At 36.8% G+C, this 26947-nt stretch overlaps 3 protein-coding genes across 3 annotated transcripts in view; 1 reads left to right on the top strand and 2 right to left on the bottom strand.

Moving 5' to 3' along the window:
* The window catches only part of LOC137239114 (centaurin-gamma-1A-like), a 455958-nt gene that overhangs the window by 209133 nt on the left and 219878 nt on the right, over positions 1-26947 (top strand). The window lies entirely within an intron of this gene.
* Positions 16468-20604, bottom strand: LOC137241924 (uncharacterized). The gene is made up of 2 exons (XM_067769274.1): positions 20447-20604; positions 16468-17287 (listed from the first exon to the last, which is right to left on the bottom strand). Exons 1-2 carry the CDS (start codon positions 20517-20519, stop codon positions 16569-16571), a joined length of 792 nt encoding a protein of 263 aa, XP_067625375.1. The 5' UTR covers positions 20520-20604; the 3' UTR covers positions 16468-16568.
* On the bottom strand, positions 23242-24239 carry LOC137241922 (uncharacterized). The gene is made up of 2 exons (XM_067769273.1): positions 24092-24239; positions 23242-24020 (listed from the first exon to the last, which is right to left on the bottom strand). The coding sequence occupies exons 1-2, from the start codon at positions 24153-24155 to the stop codon at positions 23326-23328; spliced, it is 759 nt and encodes a 252-aa protein (XP_067625374.1). The 5' UTR covers positions 24156-24239; the 3' UTR covers positions 23242-23325.

The raw sequence follows: 26947 nt of genomic DNA, 5'->3' as shown, positions 1-26947 counted from the left end.
TGCAAATAAACTGGTAGCGACGTATTTGACTCCTGGGGGAAAATATATACAAGACTTATGTTCGCTTGATAATTGAAAACCAGTAACACCGTCAGAGAATGGCCCGGACAGTGAGCTATCCTTAAACCGCGTAGCTGCCGCCCAACCTAACCTAATCTAGAAACAATTTGCAGAAAAAACAAATTTCTAGAGTAAGATGTGGCCCCTAAAAGTATGCTACTTTTATACTCTACCTAAGATAACCGTTTGGGGGGTTTGGACACATTTTCTTAAAGACTCGAGTGAATTCTAGAGGAAACTCGAAAAATAAATTAGTTGAGCCATGATCTTACTATAGGCCAACCGGGCGTTAACGTCCCAGTGGCATTGTTTGCCTTCCTGAACCAACCAAATTTACAGCAAGTATTCTTACGTCTGTCATTACCGAGCACTGTGCTATCGATGCCCCATCAATCTGGAATATGAGACATGCAATATCTGCTTTTGAAAAGAATTCGGAACTATTTTTAAAGTTTGATTTAAACGTCAAACTTTAGTGATAAAATTAGCCATACATTTTAAAATGGTCTAAGTCAATAATCTAAAAAATGACTACTATATTTTTCAAACAAAGGAAGAGCCCTTTCTAAATAATGAACTCATTAGGAACCGGGAACTTTATTAAAATATTATGAATGATAGGAAAATCGCACAGACTGCTTTAAGGAATTTAACCCTTTAATATCATATATACACTAAGTTTTCGAATAGTTTTTATCCAATGCAACATTATAAATATTTACTTTGGAATTCTTTTGCCATTTTTATTACACCCATCACACATGTTATTAGACAGATGTCGCCCTTTGCAATAAAATTTAGAAGTAAAATCAAATTGATGTTGCAACTGAAATTTTTTCGCCACAAAACTCCCACAGCAACTACACCGAATTCACTATTTTCCATAACTCCTTTACTACGTTTTGGTAACAAAAAGTATTTTATTATGTGCACTTGTAGAAGAACACAATCATATGTGTGGTGGTGCATTAGGGTGGTGCAAGTTCCTTAGAAACGTTAATATAATACTATGAAATTGTTAATTTCAATATGCATAATATAATAACTGCTTCGTAAAAAAATGTTAACTTTTTAGTGAGCGGTTCACAAAACCATACCTCTGTATATAGACTAATATTCCTCTTTTTCAGAGATTTTTCTAAAACACTCTATATGAGAGTTTGTTCAAAAAATGTTCCTGAAATCCATTGGACAACACCTTGCGCCTTGCCAAGGTAATCTGTTTTTATTCCTTATTGATGGCCGCCATGGTGTAGGGGTAGCGTGAGACACCGAATATCCTGGGTTTATGCCCCGGGCAAAGCAACATCAAAATTTTAGAAACAAGTTTTTTTCAATTAGAAGAAAGTTTTTCTAAGCGGGTTCGCCCCTCGGCAACGATTTGGCAAGCACTCCGAGTGTATTTGTGCCATGAAAAGCTTCTCAGTGAAAACTCATATGCCTTGCAGATACCGTTAGTAATCAGCATAAAATATGCAGGTCCTGTCCTGCCAATTCGTAGGAAAAATTAAAAGAAGCACGACACAAATTGAAAGGGAAGCTCTGCCTAAAATATCTTCCGAGGTTATCCTATCTCCATAAAAATGAAGTAGTGATGAAGAGTGATTTTAACTCTGCGAAAGAGAGTTTTTACGTAGGCTCTGATATACATATAGCCCGCACATACCCTAATATTCGAAATACAATACGTACACTGGCTTCACTCATACTTTTTCACGACCAGTCAAACAGAAAATGTTGCCTTTCTTTTTTGAGGGTCAAAGTTTCAAGTTTACAAAACAAATTGCCATAAATTTTCAAAATGTCCCTTGGAGGTTATTGTCGAAGGGGTTGCAAGTATTGTGCAAGGGATTATGCAATGGGGTTGAGAGATGAATCAATACACTTTTGGGGAGTATTGTGTGCGCGATATTTTTTTACATTCGTTTTCTGCGACAAGGAACGGAGGAATTACCTAGATGTATGTATTGTTATTTGTATGTAATTGAATATGTATTGAACTCGCTTATTTCATTGTCGTAGAAAGTCAGAAGCAGTAAATTCAATTTTTGTCGATAAATGCATACATTTCTGCAATTTTCCATCATTTAAGTACTTTTCTTCTGTTACTTCAGTTTTTTTTTCTCTTATAATAAAGTACTTGTATGATTTTACGGCGGTTTTATGTATTAAAATTTTAGCCATTGAGTGTACTCAATTCAATAGTTTTTTGGGCATACATATTTAGATATATGTATGTGTACATTTGTACTTAAAGGCATAAATCAGTGGACAGTTGTTGACGTCCACTTGCGAATTTCCTTTATGCTTTCTCAAGTTTTTACAAAACTCTCAAGTGCTTCGTGCAAAAATGTATTGAAAAATTGCGAATTTTACCTATGGAGTAATATTGGGAGAACACTCAAGTTCATGAGGCGTTCAAAAGATCTGCAAAGGGAGGAGCTACCATTTCATAGGACATCATAATTTTAAAAGTGTCAGTTGAAAGCACTGCACGCAGTCACAATTGGAGCTAGTACCGTCTCCTTATGCGATAATACAGCGCCAGTTCGGAACTAATGTGTTTCTTTGCAGGGAATGTACTCCATTTTTATAAGATTTTTGTGAGAATACAGTTACGCTTTTCGTGATGCGTGCAAAATTTTGAGGATTTGTGTTGTTGGGGTAAATTTATTATTTGTTTGTGCCAATATTCATTGCTTGCCTTTAGGAATGCTAAAATCGATAAATAAAATCTTAATGCAATTTGAAAAACCTTTTTTATAAATGCAAATACAAATCAAATTTTAAAAAATTTTAAATTTTAATTTCTTTTAATTCTTCTTTGCAGGTATGTACCAACGTATTTTGGCTGCCCTAAAATGTATGTAAGTATTTTGGAGAATTTGTTTACTATCCAAATTTCTTCTATATTGAAGTAAAATTTACCTAAGGTGAATACAGACAACGCTTTGTTCTATAAAGATTTACCTAAATGCGTAACTCGTAGGCTCGTTCTACTCCCCGTGAAACCCTTTTAGTTTCAAAGATAGAAGTCGCGAGGTTCAACACACCTTACTGTCTTACTTACTTGTTTAAATTTCGCACTCAAAAGATTCGACTGTGCACATTTTTTTGTTTACATCGGTCGGATGGTAATATTCAGCATAGAGAATTCAGGAACATGAGAGTTATATGTATTTTCCTATGTTACTTTCCTTAACTTTATTTTTAAATAATCTTACTTACTTAATTTACGCTTAACCGTTCAAACGGTTATGGCCGTCCAACAAGGCGCGTCAGTCGCTTCTTCGCTCTGCCAACTGGCGCCAGTTGGTCACACCAAGGGAGTTTAAATCGTTCTGCATCTGCATGTGTATATTTCAAAATAATATTTCTGGTTTCCCAGGAGCAACAAAAACTGGTGCACCTCATTGCTTTATTCCAAAAGATTAAGTAGCCGCAGTAAGTTTATTAAAACTTCCAAATATCTCTGATCTAATAAAGGAAGTAACGACAAGACACATATACGAAGATCTTCCTTATCTTTAATTACCGCTCAGCCACCGATTTGTAACAGTCCACACCATCTATCCCTGTATCGCGATAACTGACGCCATTTGGGAGTACTAAAGGAGATCAAATCTTCCTTCACCTGCCTCTCCGAACAAAGTGGAAGTTTCCCTCTTCCACTGCTTCCAAACTCCTGTGTCGATTGAAATACTTTCTTGGCCTGAGCGTCTTCATCCCTTCTTCTAACATTACCTAGCCAGCGAAGCATTTTGCAATATCTTCATATCTACGCAAAGCCAATTAAGCTCATCCTTATAAAAATAAATAATAAATACTTGCAGCTTTTTACCTCCTAGGGGATTTAGGCCGAGCTTCATTCCAATTTACTTCGAGTGCCTCTACAATTTTCCCTACAAATTTGTGTTTTATGCCGACTCCGCGCGGACAGACCAATTTTCACTAATAAGCTTTTCATGGGAGAAATACACTTGGAATGTTTGCAAAGCACCATCCAGGGGCGACCCCGGTTAGAAATCCTTAATCGAATGTGCTATTACTTAATTCATATCAATTTCTAATACTTAACCGGCTTAGAGATGCTAACCAACCCTGATTTTTTCCTTTCCCCCATTTATCGCGTATGCTTGTGAGAGATTAATATTTCAATTTGAAAGCCTTACGGAAATTCAATGTCTTCAACAAAGAAAACAAAAAAGAATAAAAATACTAAAGCAAGCTAAACAAAAAAAGCAGACACTTTTATTGGATCATAAGTTATTGTCACTAAGTATTTACTAGATACACTCTAGACTACTAAATTTCCTACTGCCAGTTCATGCAATGCTGGAACTCCCTTTGCAGTTTAAAGCTATGCACGTGTGCATGTAGATGGATTCAATAAATTTGCATATATTTTCAATGTTCGAAAAATGTCCTTTCGATGTACCTCCGCATATATGAAAATTTACGCGCCACAAGTAGTGAGAATAAAGTAGTTTTTTCACCTGCCTTAAATTGGCATTTGCCGGCTTTTGTATTCGTGACAAATGAAAAAGAAAGTGGAATTTGTTGTAGGCGTTTATTTGTTACAGAAAAAAATTAGAAATTTTTAAGAGAGGGTAGGGGATCTCTACATTGATTATACTCAGCTGAGCAGAGCTCACAGAGTATATTAACTTTGTTCGCATAACGGTAATCCGTAACGGCATAAACTAATCGATATAGATATAGACTTCTGTATATCAAAATGATCTGGGCGAAAAAAGAAATTCATTTAGCCATGTCCGTCCGTCCGCAAACACGATAACTTGAGTAAATTTTGAGGTATCTTGATGAAATTTGGTATGTAGGTTTCTGGGCACTCATCTCAGATCGCTATTTAAAATGAACGAAATCGGACCATAACCACGCCCACTATTTCGATATCGAAAATTTGGAAAAACCGAAAAAGTGCGATAATTCATTACCAAAGTCGACAAAAGCGATGAAACTTGGTAGGTGAGTTGAACTTATGACGCAAAATAGAAAATTAGTAAAATTTTTGAAAACGGGCGTGGCACCGCCCACTTTTAAAAGAAGGTAATTTCAAAGTTTTGCAAGCTGTAATTTGGCACTCGTTGAAGATATCATAATGAAATTTGGCAGGAACGTTACTCCTATTACTATATGTGTGCTAAGTAAAAATTAGCAAAATCGGATGACGAACACGCCCACATAAAACAAAAAAAAATGTTCAAAGTCAAATTTTAACAAAAAATTTAATATCTTTACAGTATATAAGTAAATTATGTCAACATTCAACTCCAGTAATGATATGGTGCAACAAAATACAAAAATAAAAGAAAATTTCAAAATGGGCGTGGCTCCGCCCTTTTTCATTTAATTCGTCTCGAATACTTTTAATGTCATAAGTCGAACAAAAATTCACCAATCCTTGTGAAATTTGGTAGGGACATATGACGTTAACTGTCTTCTGTGAAAATGGGCGAAATCGGTTGAAGCCACGCCCAGTTTTTATACATAGTCGTCCGTCTGTCCTTCCTCTCGGCCGTTAACATGATAACTTTAGCAAAAACCGATATATTTTTACTAAACTTAGTTCACGTACTTATCTGAACACACTTTATCTTGGTATAAAATATGGCCGATCTCCGACTATGACCACGCCCACTTTTCCGATATCGAAAACTACGAAAAATGAAAAAAATGCCATAATTCTGTACCAAATATGAAAAAAGAGATGGAACATGGTAATTGGATTGGTTTATTGACGCAAAATATAACTTTAGAAAAACTTTTTAAAATGGGTGTATTAAGTAGAAGAAAATGAAAAAGTTCTGCAGGGCGAAATCAAAAGCCCTTGGAATCTTGGCAGGAATACTGTTCGAGGTACGACATATATAAATAAACTAGCAGACCCGGCAGACGTTGTTCTGCCCTAAATTTGCCCTATCTGCATACCTTTTAATAAGCTTTTTCCTTCTAACTCTGCCCTACCCGTCTACACTTTTTCCTAATCTTTTTATTCACTCCTCCCTCCGTCTTTTTCGCTTCATCTCCATCTTCGTCTCATTCTATCTCTTTCTCAGTCTCCTCTATTTTCTCTTCTCTCAAGCTTTTCTCCTTTCTCTTCATCTCGTATTGCCAGTCCCAGAGGGTGGTATGTATTTTGTTCGAGTCCCATTCCGAGTCTCAGTCCCAGTCCCACTCCGAGTCTCAGTCTCAGTCCCAGTCCTAGTCCTAATCCCAGTCCCAGTCCGTCTCTGGTATACTTCCCGGAAAAAAGCAAGGTAAATACTAATATAGGCAAATTTATATACGAAATTTCAGGCAAATCGAATAGGACGTATGTAAATAGGTATGTGGGTATTATTAATTCTTGTCTTTATTTCGACTTCGCATGCATATTTATCAGATTCGCCAGGTTGATGCGACTAAATCGAATATCACAATGAACTTTAGAGCTCTCAGCAACAGCTTTCATTTGATATCCATAATACACACATTTTAGGGGTATCCGGGTCCATGTTTTGGCCTATATCTCGAGGCCCTAGTCACTCAGCGGTGTAAAACTTACTCTGTATTATAGCACACATCAACAGTTTCAATTTGATACCCATAATATGAAAACACATTCGAGGTGTATCCGGGTCAATGTTTTGGCCTATATCTCGAGACCGTAGTCACCCAGCGGTGTAAAACTTACTCTGTACTAAAGCACACATCAACGGCTTCAATTTGATACCCATAATGTAAAAACATATTCTACGTGTATCCGGGTCCACGTTTTGGGCTGTATCTCGAGACCTTATCCTCCCAGTTGTATGAAAATTATCCTGTACTATAGCACTCATCAACAGTTTTCATTTGATATCCATATTGTATAACACATTCTAGGGGTACCCGGGTCCACGTGTTGGGCTTTATCTCGAGACCCTAGCCTCCCAGTTGTATAAAAATTATCCTGTACTATAGCACTCATCAACAGCTTTCATTTGGTATCCATATTGTGCAAACACATTCTAGGGGTACACGGGTCCACGTTTGGCCTATATCTCCAGACCCTAGCCTCCCAGTTGTATGAAAATTATCCTGTACTATTGCACCCATCAACAACTTTCATTTGATATCCATATTGTATAAACACATTCTAGGGCTACCCGGATCCACGTTTTGGGCTATATCTCGAGACCCTAGCCTCCCAGTTGTATGAAAATTATCCTGTACTATAGCACTCATCAACAGGTTTCATTTGATATCCATATTGTATAACACATTCTAGGGGTACCCGGGTCCACGTTTTGGGCTATATCTCGAGACCCTAGCCTCCCAGTTGTATAAAAATTTTCCTGTACTATAGCACTCATCAACAACTTTCATTTGATATCCATATTGTATAAACACATTCTAGGGGTACCCGGGTCCACGTTTTGGGCTATATCTCGAGACCCTAGCCTCCCAGTTGTATGAAAATTATCCTGTACTATAGCACTCATCAACAGGTTTCATTTGATATCCATATTGTATAACACATTCTAGGGGTACCCGGGTCCACGTTTTGGGCTATATCTCGAGACCCTAGCCTCTCAGTTGTATGAAAATTATCCTGTACTATAGCACTCATCAGCAGCTTTCATTTGATATCCATATTGTATAAACACATTCTAGGGGTACCCGGGTCCACGTTTTGATCTCAAGACCCTAGACACGTAGCGAAAAAAAGGTAGACGTTGGCCGATTCTCAGACCTACCCAATATGCTCACAAAATTTCATGAGAAGCGGTTCAGCCGTTTCGGAGGAGTTCAGCCTCTAAAACCGTGACAGAAGAATTTTATATATTAGATTAGCGGTACCCGACAGAAGATGTTCTGGGTCACCCTGGTCCACATTTTGGTCGATATCTCGAAAACGCCTTCACATATACAACTAAGGGCTACTCCCTTTTAAAACCCTCATTAATACTTTTAATTTTATACCCACATTCTAGAGTCACCCCTCGTCCACCTATAGAACTAAGGCCCACTACGTTTTAAATAATCATTAACTCCTTTCATTTGATACACATGTCATACAAACACATTCCACCTTAGGTTCATTTTGCTAAATGGTGATTTTCCCTTATTTTGTCTCCAAAGCTCTCAGCTGAGTATGTAATGTTCGGTTACACCCGAACTTAGCCTTCCTTACTTGTTTTTTTTTGTATTTATTTTTGTACTATGCACTGTGGGTAAAGCTCGCTGAAAATGAATGTCGATCAATTGCTTTTTCGTTTGCGTTGAGTGTGCTCCCAAGAGAAGTCAACGCAATTGAAGGCTGATATACGTGATAATTCTACCGAAATAGATTTATCAGCTGTTGCGAGCTAGTTTGAGCCAAAGTCATGTGTTTATGTGCCATTGAGAGCCATGGGCGTTGGTGTCCATGGTTTAAACCATTTTATAGTTTTTTGTCAATTTCGTTTTCTATAATTGTATTCAAATATTGTTTCACCGTTATTTTCTTGTCAATCGAGCGCTATCATTGCTGTCAAATAAAAACGAGCTTGCCAAGAACAGCACGTTAATGTGTATGGCAATTAATTTCAATTTAGTGACGCGACGCAAATTTTGAGGAACAGAAAAAAAAACGCAAGCAAACTACAATTTGAATTCGTTTTTCTTTTCAACAATTTTTTTTTTTTCATCCTTGTCGAAGTCAAAGTTCAACTGCAAATAAATATTCATTTCATTTCCTTGACTTTTGCAATACTCAGACGTCTCAACCAACTATAAACGCTTACTAAAGCGATTCGGCGTGGCGGTGTAAATTTATGTCTTAAGTGGCAATGGCGGACGGCTCTCATTTTCTAACAATTTTGCACCGGATATCGTAGTCGTCGCAAAAGACTGTCTATTTGTCTATGCTGGCGGGAATGAAAACAACTGTTCATGAGTTGGATACTGCAACGCACTGTTTTATCCATTCAACTGGCTGAGACTACGACAAAGGTTGTGTAACTCTGCTCAGTGTTGGTTTATTGCGTTGATACAAAGGGTGATACAAAAGTTCGTAACATCGCAGCTCAATGACTCCGCTCACCTAACCAAATGGAGAAAATACATAATACGCTAAAATTTTTGCAAAATTACCCTAAGAAAATAGCTGTTTTCGAAGCCATAAATAAGCTAGCAATGCCATAATATTGTAACGAATTCTGGGTATTTCTGATAGTTATACTCCCTCTGCTAACGCTCGAATCGCTAAACTGTTGAATAAATCACTCCAACATTCAGTATTGCAAACTGGACTTTATTTAGATTACTTTGGGAGTAGTACTTCACAATTATACTTCACAACCAGTAGCGTGCTTAAATCAAAACTGATTAGTCATTTCTTAGCTTGCTCTGCTTTTATACTCTCTGTTGCCTCGTCCGCATATTTGTACTAAGGCTCTAGACGTTTGGCCTTCCAGAGCTGTTGTATCTCCTGCTTGGTAATTGAGCTCTACGCGTGTGTGAGTAACATCTTCGGCTGATGACTACATATATGTGTGTGAGATATCTCTTCGTCGCCTTCTATGTATGTGTATAAATGATGATTGATGTGTTCATGTACACAAGTGTAGCTCGCTTTAATGTTTTTGTTGTTGTGCCTTTATTTACTAACAGCTTAGTGATGTTAAAATTCGCCACAATATTAAGAAAAGTCTGAAATTACGCCGACTTTGATGAATATGGAGCGGTTTATGATTCTTTTTACATTTTGGAGTCATATGGGAACCTTGCTCTAAGACTTATTTAAAGCTTTTCCAGACGATTTGTTGACTCGCTTTTAAATAATTCAGATATGTCACTGTTGAAAGAACTTAACTCAAAGTTGAAATTACTACTTTCCAAAATGTTCATAAAATAAAAAAGAGGCCTCCGTCACTTTGGAAAAAGCAGAACGCCTTTTATACTCTCTACGTTGTTAATTTAAATACTATTTTATTCTCTCTATTGAGGGGCGCTGCGGCTGTGATTAGTCGGGAAAATTGCTTGGTGCAGTTGCGCTTACAGATTGCACTAGCTCCACCGCTGACTTCATATCGTTAACACAAAAAATAAAGCGGCAATACCCAGTCCTCGTAGCAGCTAATAAAATATACGTTGGCGGGCGGCACTTAAGGATGAGCTCATTCTATTTTCACTGTAATGCAATCCTTGTATTTCTTTGCACTTAACTTTTCTTTGTCCTGGGATTTCTTTGACTGTACTTTTTTTAATTCGTTTGCCATCGCATTATTTCCCAAGTTTTCTTATTTTCGCTATTATTCTTTAATTCCATTTTTTTGTGATTTGCGTTTGTTACGCACAAACAAATTGATTCCTTTCGCCTTTTAGATTTCCTCTAACTCTTGAAAAACGTAATTTTTCATTTGACTAATTTAGTCTGTCTCTTGAAATTTTCTTGCTATCTTCCATTGGGCTCTACAGATACTTACTTACCTTCAGTTTAAACACCCTCTTACAGCCGAGAAGTTTTGGAAATTGCAAAAATCCAGCGGATTTGTCAACATTCATACCACTTTCCGCATTGTTGATTCCTAATCTCAGTCGTTTCATGTCTCTTACCTCGTATGCCAGTGTGTAGCTCATAATTGCCTTTCTTAGTCGGCTTCTTGAACGCCTTCAATAAATAGAAGTTCTATTAAGACAAGGTGTGGGTGCTGTTTGCATTTGTGTCTGCTCTATGCTTTTGCAATTCTTAAATTGCAGGTATTAAAATGCCTCAAACCAATATTTCTCATATTTTTACTTACCCCCACATTTTATGCTCGTACTAATCCATGTGCATATTTTCAACTTTTTCTCCAACATACAGAAAATATTTCCATCAGCGTTATTTTAAAAATTTAATGGATACTTGTATGTATATCAGCTTACTCATATTCATACATCCAAATATTTGGCAGAACTTTTACTTTCATTCATTCAAAGTTTTCATTTTACCGCCAGACATTTTTCCCCCATGCCGTATTATAGCCCCATTTACTTATCCACTGCCCCATCTAGTTTGACTTCCTGCATGGAAATAATTTCATTTATTTTCCCTCTTTTTAAGTTGTCCTCAGGCTTAAATTGGCTAACAGCTTGTTAACATTTTACTCATGATTTGACATATGCATTCAGTTTTTGTGAATTGTAACTTATAGTTGGAAAGTTTCCATTATGAAAAGTTTAAGAAGTGGCTAATATTGGTGTGAGAATTCCTAAAAACAATTCAGCTTTTTTTTTTAATAAGAAATATAAAGAAGTTACATTTTATAAATTGCCATAGAATCAGGTGCGGTTAGTGAGGATTATTTATTTATTTTATTATTTTATTTTTTTTTTTTTCAAGCCTTCTAGATATTTTTAATCACTTTTCCGAAGTATGTATATGTAACCCAAATTTTGAAATACCCGAACCTTTGTGTTCTAACTCTTGCCAACGAGTTGTTCTTTAGACTAAATTAGCAATTGAAAAGTGAAGTCCTCTCTCAATGAACAAAATCACGCTCTACAAGTCGCTCATTATACCTGCCCTGATGTATGGCTTGGAATCATGGACGGTGTCGAGAGAAGATGAGACGGCTCTTGAAGTATTCGAGAGAAAAGTTCTTCGGAAGGTATATGGTCCTGTCCGTCATGCCGACGGCGCGTAACAAAGGAAGTAAAATGATAAGCTGTATAAGCTTTACGCAGATATGGCTACTAAAAACCCTAAGACTTCGCTGGTTAGGTCATGTTATGCGAATGGACGAAGACGCTCTGGCCAAGAAAGTATTGCAGTCGATTTCGCAGTTTGAAGCAGAGGAAGGGGGAGACTTCCACTAAGTTGGGAGAGGCAGGTGGAGGGTGACTTGACCTCCCTTGGTGCTCAAAATTGGCGTCATTTATAGCGAAGCAGGGATAGCTGGTGTGATTTGCTACGAAACGACACATGTCTTAGGCACTTAAGCACCAATTACTGATGATGTGGTGTTGTTTGCGTGAGGTCTTCAATTAGCATTGCACTTATTTCGATTCCACTGACTCGTTCCTTCTATTTAAAAGCATATAAAAAAGGACCAATTGCTATAAAAAGTTAAAACGAAAATTCGGGCCGGTGGCTTGAAAACGCGTCGTTTCCAACCTCACATGCTTTGCGCAGCGTAGTTCTAATTGTTCTGTGATAAATGTGCGTCTGTGGCAAAAATATTCATTTAAGTAAGAACGCATATCGTCGTCTGTTACTTTTGTGGCTGATTTTTCGTGCACGGCTTTATGGGGTGGAGTTAGTCTTCCTGGGTTCTATGCAGTAAATTGATTTTTGCGTTGATACATCTACAGTAGCGATTCTAGTTAAGCGGTTGACCGCCCAATAAAAAAATTCAGAAAAAACCACTCCAGCCTTCCTTTGGGCCTCATTGCAAATTCCTGAAACATATTTCCTTACGAAACACAGATGATTACATAATGTCTCGTTATATGCATCGCATTTAAACCTAATCTTTCAAAATACTTAAAAATTTAGTGTCGTAGTTAGTGAACTATTTAGTTCTTTGAGGTAGTTCATTCAGTAACCATATTCTCCACAAAGCACACAAAACTAATATTTTTTTTTTGTCTCACGTCGCATCTGCCCCCAAGTTGTGGAGTAGCTTTAAACTTTTGGTGTGTAGCTCGATTGCAAGATTCCATCCATTTAACGAGTTTTTTATTTAAGATATTGATCAGTTCGCCACCTGGCGTAATTTCAGGAAGACTTTTGTCGCTCCCTTTTCTCGTACCGCCGCTTTTGGTAGTTCCTCGCCGAATAAGTAGCGAAATATGTCGTTTGCCAGCGGTAACTGATTAAAACAGGTTAAAACCCATTTTCTTAGAACTAAAAAATATGTGTAGCTTAATACTCGACTTTCTTTAAATTAATCTCTTTATCTTTTAAATACCCTTGAAATAAAATACTGCCTTTTTCTAATTATTTTGTTAAAAGCATTCATTGGCCTTAGCAAATAATTTAATAGCCAAAAATTTGCCCTTGGCAACAACAACTTGTCTTTGTCATTACGATTCAACTCCAATTTCCATGAAATATTTCACACCTGAATGCACTTCACACAGATTCACGGTTCACAAGTGTGCTAGAGCATGTCTGGAGATATCCTTCTGTTTCTGCTACATGCCAGCGGCTATTTCACTGTGTGCTTTATGCACTTACCTTTACTTTTTTTTTTTAGTACTTCTAAAGAGAAATCAAAAAAGTCAAGAAGGGCAATTGGCGTACAATTTCTTTAAGAAATGGGGAAATTTGAGATTCTAAGTATGAGGAACAGCGCTAAGCTTTGTCAATAATTGAAAATTAGAAGAAAAATAATGTTAAGAAATAGAGCTAATAAAATGCACACAAATACTCCTCCCAATGCAGGAAAAATATAAAAAAAGATAATAAAGCTTTGTATTATGACATTTCTATGAAAAATGGTTTTGCCTAATTTTTTCAACATTTTTTACCAACTTTGTGCAACTAGTCGCATATCCCGTATCATGTTTGCCTTTTTAATTAATGTATAATTTCATCCATGGTTTGTCCAACTCCATTTCCATTTCCATCTGCATCTCGACTCTTTTTCCTCTTCTTTCCTTGCCAATTAATCGTACAAATGGAGTTTCCATCACTTATGTATCGGTGCGGAATAAACTTATCTGTCAAAACAAAGCACTGGATAAGGCGTTCTATGCAAATCCGTCCCTAAACCAGGTTAGTGAAACTTCACTTGAAACTATTTAAGATAAACAATTACTTGTGCAGTTCAGTCTGAATTATTTGAAAATACACTCCTGCATCCTGAAACAGAGCTTGAGTACCAAGTAATCGTGAAATTCGATGTGTAAACATTCGGATGTACGTCAAGAAAACAATTTTTTTTTTTTTTGAAGTTTACTAGAGCCCACCTAGGCGTTTGTAGTAGACAGCGAATTGTTATCGTCGAACTATCAGTTTGTTATCGGCTTGTTATAGCCGGGCTAAAGATGAGTCAGCGATCTGAAGTTTCATCGGGTATAGTTTTCATAACAAACCGATGAGTCGTCGTTAACAAATCTAAAACACGCCGATAAAAAATTGGTAACTGTTCGATATCAAATAGATAATTTGTTGATAGCAAATCGATATATTTTCGATCACATTGATACTAAGTCGATAACATTTCGATCACTTTTTGATAACAAATCGTTTAGCTTTGGTAACAAACCAAGAATTCGTCGATAAAAACTCAGTAACTTATTAGTTTTGTTATCGATAGAAAATTTATATCACTTCGATAACACGACACCCGTTTTCGTTTTCGGCTACGTTTTGACTTCTAATATCTTTTTCCTTCTGCATTTTAAATTGTGATATCCTGTATCTAACAAATTGTGAATTACCTTTGTTACTTCTACCTTAACTTTGTTGTGGAACCTTAAGTAAAACAACGCATTCATTGCTGACACTTTCTCTATATACATTATGTATTTAGGTAGAACGCTTTCTTACGTAGCTTCGCCTGATAGATGACTTTAATGTATTACCACAAGTATATCTTGCTATACAAAGTTTGCGGAATTTAAAGCGAGGTAAAAAGTTAGGATCTGGTTAACTCATGGCGCTGTCAAAGCGTCAAAGTAGAACAGCGCTGCTACAAACACAAACATTAAATTGAAATTCAGCAATTGCCAATATATGCTCATGCACCTACGAAATATTTATAGAACACATAAGCACAGATCAGAACGAAAAATGACACTGACGGTGACGTAACGCCGAAACCGGCTTGTCTCCAAATTTTATTTGACAAGGGATGACGGAAAATCGTTCCAATATACATCGACGCGGCAAGCGTACTATGCAAATCCCATATTACTGATTAAATATTTGAAAAACGAGTCCGCATTGGGTTAAATGTCATTTGGGCTTAAGTGCTTAATGTGAGGGTTTTCCTATTGGGTATGGTGCTATATTCCACATTCCACACATAGCAAAGTCTGAAACCTGAGCTGCTCTCCACATTTTCATACAGGCTAATAAATAAACTAAAAATAAATGCTCGGCATCACCCTGTGTGCTCAGTTTTTGGTTTGGTTGTTGCGTTTGCTAATTTAATTTTTCGTGGTGAAAAAATTTATTTCTTCCTTCGTTACTCGCATACGGACAAAGATTTTAAAACTGCTCTTTCATATAATAACAGCTAATGTCAATTTTTCAGGTAAATGTTTAAAATTATTTTAATCAAAGATTTTGAAAAATTTGTATCCTCTTTGTTCTAACTACGAAATATACATAGAACAAAAGACACACTTTAGTTGTTTTTACAAAACGCTTTTTTAATTTTTGAAATGGCAATTTAACTTTGATTGTTATTCTATAATTTTATTTCTTGCTTTTTTTTTAACATAGGACATTAGTACAAACGCAATAAAAGAGTTTCTTGCAGCTGAACTTTATTTTAGTTATTCTTACAAATCAAAATGTAACTATTTAAACAACTTAAGGGGTTTTTCTCAAGCAAAATTTTAGTTGGTTGTTATCACAAATTTAAGAAAGGGGAAAGCGGACGTTGTCTCTGTGCTTTTCATTTGAGTACAAGTCACAGTGAAGTTGTGTGATAATAGATTTAAGTTGGCAGAACAATTCATTTTGATCATACTCGACTTTGGCTGTTATAGCTTGTGGTACAGATATGAAAATATAGAAACCAAAATAGATTTAGAACCAAAATTTCGATTCGGAATGCCTAAGTTCAAGGCCAGGGAGGAGCAACATCAAAATATTAAGAAAAAAAGTTGTCTCGTTTAGAAAAAAAAAATGTCTAAGCGGGGTCGTCCGGAGTTTGCCAATCGCTCCGAGTGTACTTCTGTCATGAAAAGCTTCTCAGCGAAAATTCATCTTCATCATAAGCTTGCAGCTGGCATTCAGAGTCGGCACAAAACATTCAGTCCCGTCCCTCTAATTTGTAGAAAAAGTTAATTCCTTTTTATAGGTTAACTTATATAAAAAATAAAAACAAATGTAAGGCGCGATAACCTCCGAAGAGATCTAAGGCCGAGCTTCTCTTCCAATTTGCGTCGTGCTCCTCTTGATTTTCCCTACAAATTGGCCGGACGGGACCTACATGATTTTATGCCGACTCCGAACGGCATCTGCAAGGCAGATGAGTTTTCACTGAGAGCTTTTCATGGCAGAAATACACCCGGAGCGCTTGCCAAACGCTGCCGAGGGGCGACCACGCTTAGAAAAATTTTCTTCTAATTGAAAAACCTTAATTCTAAAATTTTTGATGTTGCTTTTCCGGGGTTTGAACCCAGAGCATCCGGTGTGGTAGGCGGAGCACGCTACCATCACACCACGGTGGCCGCCAGGTTAACTTATATCCATTAAATTAAAACAAGAAAATGTTAAAATTTTTAAGTTTTTATTAAAAAGTATGAAAAATGTATACAGCCTGAGTTGATGTGTGGATTCTTCCGACCAAAAGTTTTTAAGTTTAGTCCTTTCATCACAGTACATCCTTTGCTATGGCCTCTGCTGGTATGCATTCTTCTTGATTCTCTTGACTACCACCGCCACCGCCAAGAATCAAAGCAAGTAGATCACTTAAAGTAGCATCACCGATCTTATCATTCACCAAAGGGACCACAAATTTATTAGACAACTGTTCCATTTCTTTTGTATTCTCATTAACAACCATCAAAATCCACTCCTCAACAATTTCATTCAATTTTTTGTTAACAATTTTCATTGAAGATAAATTCTCAATTTCGGATTTCGCATCACCAATAGTGGCGCTCACTTTCAACTCCTTCAAGCGCAATTTACTAAGCATACTATATTTGGCTGAGCCGACAACAGTCAGATCCTCAATGGCTAATTTTGCGCGTCCATTAAGGCCCAATTTCCATTTATTGTTGCCAGTATTCATATTCATATTGTATTTGGTATCGAAATGCATCTTAGGCCATTTGAATTCGAAAGTGATTTTACTTAGGATGACATTTATTCTAAGATTCACAATATCAAAATCATCCAAACCATAAAGAATAAAATCATTGATTTCGCCACCTATAGCTAGGCTATCTGAGTTGAGCGCAATTTCACGATGCGAGAGCCGTGCAGGTGATAATGGACCCAGGCCGAGTCTGGGGAAACCGCATGGCATTTGCTTTTGAATTTTCTCGATGTACTCAATGACTTGGCTTGATATCGAGCGGTCATAAGCTGTAAAGAGTAAAATACATGTGGAGGTTTAGACAAGAAATGACAGGAACAATGTTAAACAAATTATTTTTTCCTTTAAATCTTCTATACATATCTATGTATATCGACTGCTGAGTGAATATCACGCTTTCTCGGCTAACAGTTCCAAAACTCCCTATCCTAGAATTTGTTTCAAAAATACCCTATACCTGCAGAGCAAATTCAAGGAGACAATCGCGCAAAGTGACAGTTTCGCACTGCAGGTTGTATGACTGCCTCCGAACTGTTGCTAATCGAATGCCGAGCGTAACAGGTGCTGTGTTGTTCAGAACTAGTTCTTAAGGACCTAACCCAAGACGAGGAAGAGAAAAAGGAAGGGAAAGAACGTAGCGGGGAGTGAAAAAGAAGTATTAGAGGAAAGGAAATGGATGTTGTTGTTGTTGTTGTAGCGATAAGGTTGCTCCCCGAAGGATAGGGAAGGATAAATAGAAGTATGGGGATAGGGGACTAAAAGATGGAGAGAAAGAGAGAGAGAGAGAGAGAGGAAGACGCCATGGGCAGTAGAGATTTAGAAAGTAATCCGAAGTCACTTAGATATACATTTTTGTCGATTTAAGCTGTTTTAGCTTGTGAGCATAGATGCATACTTATGTACAAATATTGTCGATAAGAAAATGCTAAATTGCTGTTAATAAAGTTATAAGCAAAAAGCGTTAAGCGATAAGATTAAGATTCAGTAAAATCTTATCCGTTTAATGTCAAATATCTTGCAAATGCGACATACCAGAATGTTCGTTCGGTATTTCAAATTCAATTCAATTGATATCGATTACAGCTGCTGGGCATCCTATATAGTTTCACCCAACTTCCGACTTCATTTTCAAAGGCCAAAGGTTATATATTTAAAAAACAATAAAAATGTCTTATGGCGTTTTCTTTTCTAAAATATTGTCGCCCTTTTGGTTCTTCTTAGCTCTCTCGTGAGTGCGAGTTTTCCTTTCACAAAATATTTTACAATGAAGAAGAAAAGGGATCATATTGCCTACAAATAGAGCCACTTGACATAGCGCGATGTGATTTCGTTCAAAGACTAGAATTAATGAGTGCAACATGAGGGTAACATTTTTCCAGAAAAGAAAACGCCATAAGAAACTGGTGTTGCGTGATTAAAAAAGAGTCCAAGTGGGGTTCAAACCAAGTGCACAGAAAATATAACGTTAGCTTAATGTGAAAATGTGCTAAGTCACTTTTTACGAATTTTACAGGGGACGAAAAAATGAATAATCTTTGAAATAACCTTTTTTTCAAAACTTTGAATGAGGATACCTTAGTTTCAATACTTTTGAGTGTAGAAGCTTTGAAAAAGATAAATAAAAATCATGTATGCTAACCCAGCTATTTTATGACTTAGCACAATTTCCGCACTCAAACCAAATTTTTTCTCCTGACTTAGCACTTATTACTCAACATGTTTCCCCATCACTCCTCCCTTTAATGCTTGAAATATAACACTAAAACTATATATTTCACAAAAAATACTATTAATTTGTTAAACTATTTGTAACGGTTATGATCTGGACTCTTTTTACGGATGGTGCGCAGACAATAATTTATTTTTAAATTCAAACAAATGCTGTGTTGTGCCTTAATCAAAAAAAAAAAAAAATGCCACATACTTTATCTACAAACTAAATGCTAAATCTCTTAATAGTTGTCAAAAGAGTAAAGACTTGGGTGTATTTTTTGACTCCAAACTCTCTTTTTCTAGTCACATTGACTTCATTGTTTCAAAATTTATTGCAATGGTTGGGTTCAGTAGACGTAACACCAGTGACTTTTAAGGACCCTATGACGTCGGAGGCACTTTATTATCCTTGGTCAGAAGTGGTCTTGAATATTGCTCAATAATATGGAATCCTTTCTATGAATCTAAATCTTATAAAACTGATAGAGTTTAAAAATTGTTTACAAAAATTGCATTACGTATGCTTCATTGGCCAGATGGCCTCCCATCGTATACCAGCAGGCACAAATTGCTTGGTCTTCAGGCTTTGCATGACAGAAGAACTTTTATCACACTCATGCTTGCCTATAATGTAATAAACTTTAGCACGAATTGCTCTGATTTATCTAATTTGTTCATTCCATATATTCCACTGCGTGATCTTCGGCATATTAGATTTTTTATCGAAATAACCTATAACTAGTTAACGGCATGTAAGAATTGAAGTAGATTATGGTCAGCGCAAATCATTGACCAAACACCAAAGGCATGTCTCAATTGGGTGAATCCAATTTCAAGGGTTTGTGTTCGCAACCCTCTCAAGGGGTTGCCAGCGCAATATATAGCTTCTCCAACCCAATTGTCAACCTCACCTACCCGTGGCGAATCCTGTTTCATTGACAGCCGAGGCTCTGGCGACCCCAAGTTCGTCACTGAATTAGCCTAGGATGGCCTAGAAGGTTTAATGTGGTCATATAAATCGTTCCCGAGATGGTCGGGCTAGTACCTTAATAGTGCTTTGTTACCGGAACGTACCGGATCTATATCCGGCAAACGACCATCAACATCGGTTACACTCCCCAAAGCCTTCGGGGAGTGTCTTTATCGTTAATACAACAAAAACACCAAAGCAAGTACTTTTAGACTGAATGAATTAAATAAATAAATAAAATGTGCGCACAAAGAAATTACTAGTAATTCAGATTGATATTATTGACTTGTTGACTTTGCACATTCTTTTTAACAGCTGACGACTTAGCACATTTACACATCATTGCACACAGCACGTAAAAATGAAAAATTTAAATATTTTTTTGTGATCGATCTATTTTGAATTCAGTTTTGAAATTGCATTAAAATAAAATTTTTCAAAAAAAGTGACTTAGCACATTTTCACATTAAGCTAACGATAAGACCAGCATACAACGGCGACCGCTGTCAAATTTTTTTTGTTTATTACTTTTTGACTATGAACTAGTTTTATTTAAACATTTAATTTATAACACAAATATCAAACGCTTTTTTTCAAAAACTCTTTCACTATTTGTAAATTGAGATTTCCGTCTTTCACAAAAATATATATCCACATTAGCTTCCTCCTCAAACAAGTACAAGTTTCGGAAACAGATTTACCAATTTTGTTTTTTTTTTTCCTTTATTTATTGTGTTACACTTACCATCAATACGCTCTTGGAACTCGTGGCTCGTGGCCACAGAGGCGATTGCCAACAACACTAACAGGAATTTCATTTCGTACGATGAATAATTTGGACACTTTTAAGTTATGCGTTCGTGTTGAACATAGGAAGAAAACTGAATGCCTGTACTTGCCAATCGCTTGATTTTATAGGCTAAATAGCTAGCTCTTGATAAACTTATTTCTTTTACTTAAATTTTAGGCTAAGCTATATATGATTTGTTCATAAAAATTTGCTAATAACTTGGCCAAAACAATCAAATTTTATTAGGTGAATTGATAAATTCTAGATCGCATGCCTATGCGCTCGGCTTGTAAATAACACTGTGCTCATCTAAATTTTCACCAAACAAATCAGAATTTTTATCCATATTCCTTAAAAGGCGAACCTGAATAGCTTAAAAATGTTTTGGAAATGGCTGTGTCTGAATCTTAAATCAAAGAAGCAGATCTAATGCAACTGGCACTCGGTTTCGAAAAACAAGGTCTAAGGGGAATTAAACTTGATTACTAACAAAATTAAAAATTGGGGCTAGGAGCACTGAAACTCGGTTCTAAAATACCCAAAAATAGATTCAAGTAAACTTTATTCACATAAACTGCATGGACAATTCCAGATTAAGCGTAAAATGTCCGAATTCTTATCTGACAAATTTTTCTTTAGCAATAAAGTTATTTAAGAAAGTTTCAAATTTGAGATACTTTTATTAAACACCCTTAATTCCTATCGAAAGTGGACGAAGCTGCTGGATACAGGAATTAGGTAATCTTTAGGAACCGAAACAGATGAAATTAACAAGGCCGACTTGGAACCAAATTCTGCAGGCCTACGCTCGAAAAATATATACTTAGATCTGCAAAAAACTAATAGAGAACAATTTTAAGTGCCAAACAAAATTTTAAAATATATTGACGTTTGTTGCTTTATTCCAACTAAATGTCATATCGAAATAACTCAAAGTAAAGGTTTTCGTATAAGATGGCATATGTTTCCAAATCGACGAATCAGCTAAATACCGTCTCTCGGCTGCCCTATTTTAGAAATTCTTTAAAAAAAAACTTTCTATCTCAGTATGAATTCAATACGGGTTTATTTAAGATAGAGCGTTTTTGAAATAAATTCTTCGGTGGCACATTCTTGAAACAAATGATTAAGTAGGGCGTATTTCAAATTTTGCAAAAATAGAACGCTTTCGCAGCAGCAGCCGAGATAGGGTGACATTCAACATGGCATTTGGAATCTCAGCTGGTTTCGGCTACGCTGGCCAAAGTGTAAAAGAGAAAACTGATATTATGCATTCGTTTTCAGTTGATATGCGTTTTTTTGACAAAAAAAAGAAGGACCCTTCGTGGTCAAAATTCACAGAAATTACGGTTTTCACATACATCCCGAGATAGGCGGTGTTTTAACTAATTCCTGGGATAGGGTTAGTACCAACGTGTTCCTGAAATCGAATATAAAAATTGTCACATCTTAAAAGTTTCTTGGATTGGATTTGCTAACCGCAGCGTCATTGGATACTTTAGAACTGGCAAACAAGATAAGCTGATCTTCTACTCAACCGATTTATATTGCATTCAACGATTTTAACTCGATGAATTTGATGAAAATATTCAGAGTAAAAGTTATATCATTACACTTTTTTAGGTCTTTAAAAACCGTTTGGTAGGGAGTGCACTCAAATGTATAACAAAATTCAAATCTTTCAAAGCTTTCTCTCTTTAAAGAAATGAAAAAACTAACGTTTCGTAAAAACCTTGCTTGTTAGAGAAAGGTGGCGATGCTCTTTAAGTTAATTGGTCAGTAGGGTAAATATGGATTCTGAGTATCTATACCAGGCCTCCTCTTAAATTCTACATATACAATCTATACCGGATATCCCTCTTTTTTTAAGACTTAACGCTCTTTATCAAGTTTGAGACCTCTTAACAAACGTCTGGAAAAATTGGCAAAATAATATATGGAACTCTTTGAAATAATCGTGGAGTCGGCATGAAATATTGTGGAAGGAAAATATTAAAAGTAGCAAATCCGTGTATCCGATTTTCTTAGATACTTTTAGCAAGTATCCTTTTGCCTGAAGTGGGCTAGGGACCAACCTATTCTAAAAAGTCCTATTTGTGCTGTGATTAGTTCGAAACTCTGTCTGCAAATAGCTCGTAATATACGTTGATATTTGTGTTACTTTTTCGGTAAGTGGAAGTTTGCGAAAAATCGTATCGAAAAAGAGAGGAAAGATATAATGGGAAGAGAGAGATGGAGGTGAGAGAAATTAAGATGTACAATGACGGGTGAAGAATGAGTACGCGGAGAGGGACAGGGGATAGGAATAGGGATGGGGATAGGGATATGAATATGGATTGGGATGAAAATAGGGATAGGGTTATGGGTATGGATAGGAATAGGGATAGAGTAGAGTTCGGAATAGGGATGAGGACAGGGATATGGATTTGGATACATCCATAAATTTATATGACTACCAATATCTTATTAGGTAGCACTGTTAACTCCAAACATCTTTGGAGAGCAGATATACGAGATGAGTTAGCCCGAAAGCTCATGAGGTGAAATAAGTCGCTTTACTGCATTCAGGCTATTGTCATAAGGTGCTGGTCACGTAAAGTGCCTCATTACCATTCGGCAATGAACTACTCCATCAGAAGCACCCCAAAACTTTCGTACTGTGGCTGGAGTTACAAACGTAACGCTTTTTCATATGCTTCAAACACTCATCTGTAAAATCAATTTTCAATAATTTACGTAAGTTTGCCAAATTAATTTTGAGAACAAATTTTATTTTATTTTAAAAATTACAAAATTATCTGAGTAAATTAAAAAAATCCAACCAACCACTGTTCTTAATTAGTTTGCACATTGCACTTCTCTTTCGGCTCACCATTGCCGCCGTGAATCAAATCGGATATGTTGACTTCTTTTAAAGCATCATTCATTCTTGGCATGGCCATCTTTTCAATAGTTTCGGTAATTTGATCTTCATTCTCATTGATGCCAAGTGTTACCATTTCAGCCAACATATTGTTCATTCTCGTATTAATATCACCCTTACCTAGCACACCCTCAATATTTGATTCGACTTCACCGATTCTTGTGCGAATTTTCATAGACTTTATCTTCAATTTGCCAGTCAAAACACCGAACGAGTATTTAACCGTACCACTGATACTCATATCTTTAATAGCAAATTTAGCTCGACCATTACCGATCATGTTAATGGTGAAACCAGATTTCTTTGCTAATAAACTTAAATCGTAAAACGTATCCACATTGATATTTCTGAAAGTGAAACGGAATGTAATTTTGCTAGTGATCGCATTGATTTTGAACTCATGGATCTCGAAATCGTTTAAGCCATTCAAGATAAAATTGTTAATAGCGCCGTTCATTTGCAATAGCTCATTGTTGATATCGACTTCCTTTTGTGGCAGCACCAGCGGAGCGAGTGGTGGAATGCCGAGCTCAGGAAAACCACATGGCATCTCATCACGAATACTCTCAATAGCTTTGACAGCTTCACTGGAGAGCGAATATGTAGCTGAAACGTGTTAAGAAATATTTTATAATCATTCGTCATTTAATAATTATTATAAAGAGAAGAGTACTTACAAATGTCTACTTCTGTTGCGGATGCTAAGCCAACAATGGCCAAAACGATTATAACAGTATTCATTGTAAGTATTGACTGCTCGCACGAATAACAGTTCTTTAACTACCCTCTCAACGGCTATGATGAAGACCTTTTATAGCATTAATTAGATTAAATAGTACGATGTTAAGACTAAAAAACCACTTTCAGTTATTCAAAATAAAATCAATAATTTTGATCGATGTAGCTTAGCGGTTTATGGGTTTGTAATCTAGGCACTCCATTTATGCCACCGTATATTTACTACAATAATTACTTAAATGCAAGCGCGCAAAATTGCTCTTATCAAAATTTAAATTCCATATACATTCCAACAAGTGCCTTTATTGGGCTATACAAAATATATTTTGGAAGGATGTTGATAAGGCTGAGGACTCTTCTCGGACTGTACTCATATTTTAGTAGCTTTTTTAGAACTTCTATACGTTTAGTATTGCTTATGTCACAAGTATAACAGAGCTGTCTATAGCAACACTACAAATGGATAAATTTCAACGGTTTGTGGTCATATGCCTGGTATGTATGTATGTATATCCGGGCTATTTCACGCAAAGTGGCAATTACCCGGCTGGTTCATACCCTCGTGTATACAAAGGCTGGCATCGCCACCATACAGGAGACACAAGAGTCATGGCAAAACAAAACGACAATCAAGGGCCTTAAGAAGTCTACCGCAGTGGCCAAAAGAACGGAAGCAGGATTCTGAACCAGGCTAGGTTGGGGGAAAAAGACTTCGCTGCCAAGTACTGTCGTTCACGGCTATCAACGAGCATTTAGCCTCATTCCGCATTAAGGCTAGGGTTTACAATACAATATATATTTTCGCCCAGAACAACAACAAATGATGCGGCGACGTGGACAAGAACTTCTTTTACGAGAGACTAGAAAAAATATATGGTGACTGGCCCGTCATAACATCAAAGCCAAATGGGCAACTTAAACAGCGGAATGAGCAAGGAAGAGGTCTTTGTTTTTATAGTCGCTAAATTCAGCGTTCAGGATTATAAAAAATTCTAACGGATTGTGGCAGTTAAAATACGCCTCTGTACAGCGAAAAAAGAGCAAGCGGTGACACTAAGAAAAAAAACAAATACTGTAAAAAATCCGAACAAATGTTACTAAGCTTTCAAAAGCGAGCCTAAAAATCATATCCACACTATTAGGAATAAACTACATACAGAGTGTATGTGCCTACATGGTGATCAAAAAGGAATATAAACAAAAAGGCAACTTTTAGAGACCAATTGTACAGCGAACAACGGGACATTCATATGGCTTTGCAGCTAAAGGCATCTGCCTTTGCCCTGATATGAATGTTGGAGATTCGAGTTCAATGCTCAGCTCCCGAAAAGCTAGCTGATGAAGAAGTGAAATTCAGAAACATGTCCTAGTAACCATCGCCGTTTGTAAACTTACAATTTTTCTCTAATTACAATAACAAAAACTAAGAAATTTTGTTCAATTAAAGCTGCTCAGAAACATATATCTGTTGATTACTCCACTTGGCTCTCGGAACTACTCACTTAGAACGGTGTAATTAGGATAGAACCAAGAGTTCTGCCGAAACTACAAAAAAAGCTGATTCCACATACAATACTATTAACCGCGGTATCAGCCTGCTTAATATCGCGTATAAGGTTCTATCTAGGGTACTGTGCGAAATAATGACACTAAAATTCAACAAAGCATAAGACAAATCTTAGAGAATACCTATATAAATGATCCATACGCACTTTCGCCACTCGTATTTGGAAGCAGGGAAAGGCCTCCACTTAGTTGGTTGGTACAGGTGGAGGAAGACAAGATCTTTTTTAGTGCTCCGAGTGGGTGTCAGTTATCACGAAACAGGTAAAGATAACTTCACTTATTATGAAACGGCCAAAATGGTCAGGGTGGTTATATACATATATGCTTTTCAATCCTAATCGCCGTTTGTAAAACTTTGCAATTTTCTCTAATATCAAAAACAAAAACAATTGTATAAGCAATATGAGCATATCTCGCCACTCCCAGCGGGTCAGGGGTCTTTGAATATACCCGCTGTAGGTATGTCTGTCGTAAGAGGCGATTAAAATACCAAATTTATTCAAGGGGTTATGTAGCGCAACCCTCTCAAGGGGTTGCCAGCGCAATATATAGCTTCTCCAACCCAATTGTCAACCTCACCTATCCGTGGAGAATCCTGTTTCATTAACAGCCGAGGCACTGGCGGGCCCAAGTTCTTCATGGAACTAGGGGTGGGGAGTGCGAGATGGCCTAGAAGGTTTAATGTGCTCATACAAATCGTTCCCGAGATGGTAGGGCTAGTACCTTCATGGTGCCCGAAATGCTGGAACGTACCGGATCTATATCCGGCAAAAGACCATCAACATCGATAACACTCCCCAAAAACTTCGGGGAGTGTCTTTATCGTTAATACAATAACAACAGCATGTCTCGTTAATTAAATACAGTAAAGAAAAAATTATATAAACATTCTACAATAATAGCCAAATAAAAAAAACTGTTGGCCTTGAGCCAATTAGTACGAATTGCTATAAAAAAAATATGCAACCACCTTGCAATTTTTTTGTTACTCGACAATATTTCAGCTTGTTCTTGTGTATTGAAATTTTTTCTCATAATAAGCGTAGTGTTTAAGCCGCCTCCAATGATATTTAGACGGCGGCGAAACTCCCATGCGCAGCCGTGCGCGGCGAGTGGAAAGGCGCTTTCATTACCATCGCACACGCTTTAACTACCATCGTCCCCGACACGATCAGTCTTGAACTACCAAACGGCAACCGCGGACGCGCTCCTATTACAAAGTCGTGTAT

This window comes from Eurosta solidaginis, chromosome 2 (genome assembly GCF_040869045.1).
Source record: "Eurosta solidaginis isolate ZX-2024a chromosome 2, ASM4086904v1, whole genome shotgun sequence".
NCBI lineage: Eukaryota > Metazoa > Arthropoda > Insecta > Diptera > Tephritidae > Eurosta > Eurosta solidaginis.
This window is presented reverse-complemented; position numbering and strand designations above follow the sequence as displayed.

Coding starts and splice junctions, on each gene's coding strand:
- LOC137241924 (XM_067769274.1), bottom strand. CDS start 20,519: ATGAAATTCCTGTTAGTGTTGTTGGCAATCGCCTCTGTGGCCACGAGC. Junction 17,288..20,446: donor GTTCCAAGAGCGTATTGATG/GTAAGTGTAACA, acceptor TACTCTTTACAG/CTTATGACCGCTCGATATCA.
- LOC137241922 (XM_067769273.1), bottom strand. CDS start 24,155: ATGAATACTGTTATAATCGTTTTGGCCATTGTTGGCTTAGCATCCGCA. Junction 24,021..24,091: donor CGCAACAGAAGTAGACATTT/GTAAGTACTCTT, acceptor AACACGTTTCAG/CTACATATTCGCTCTCCAGT.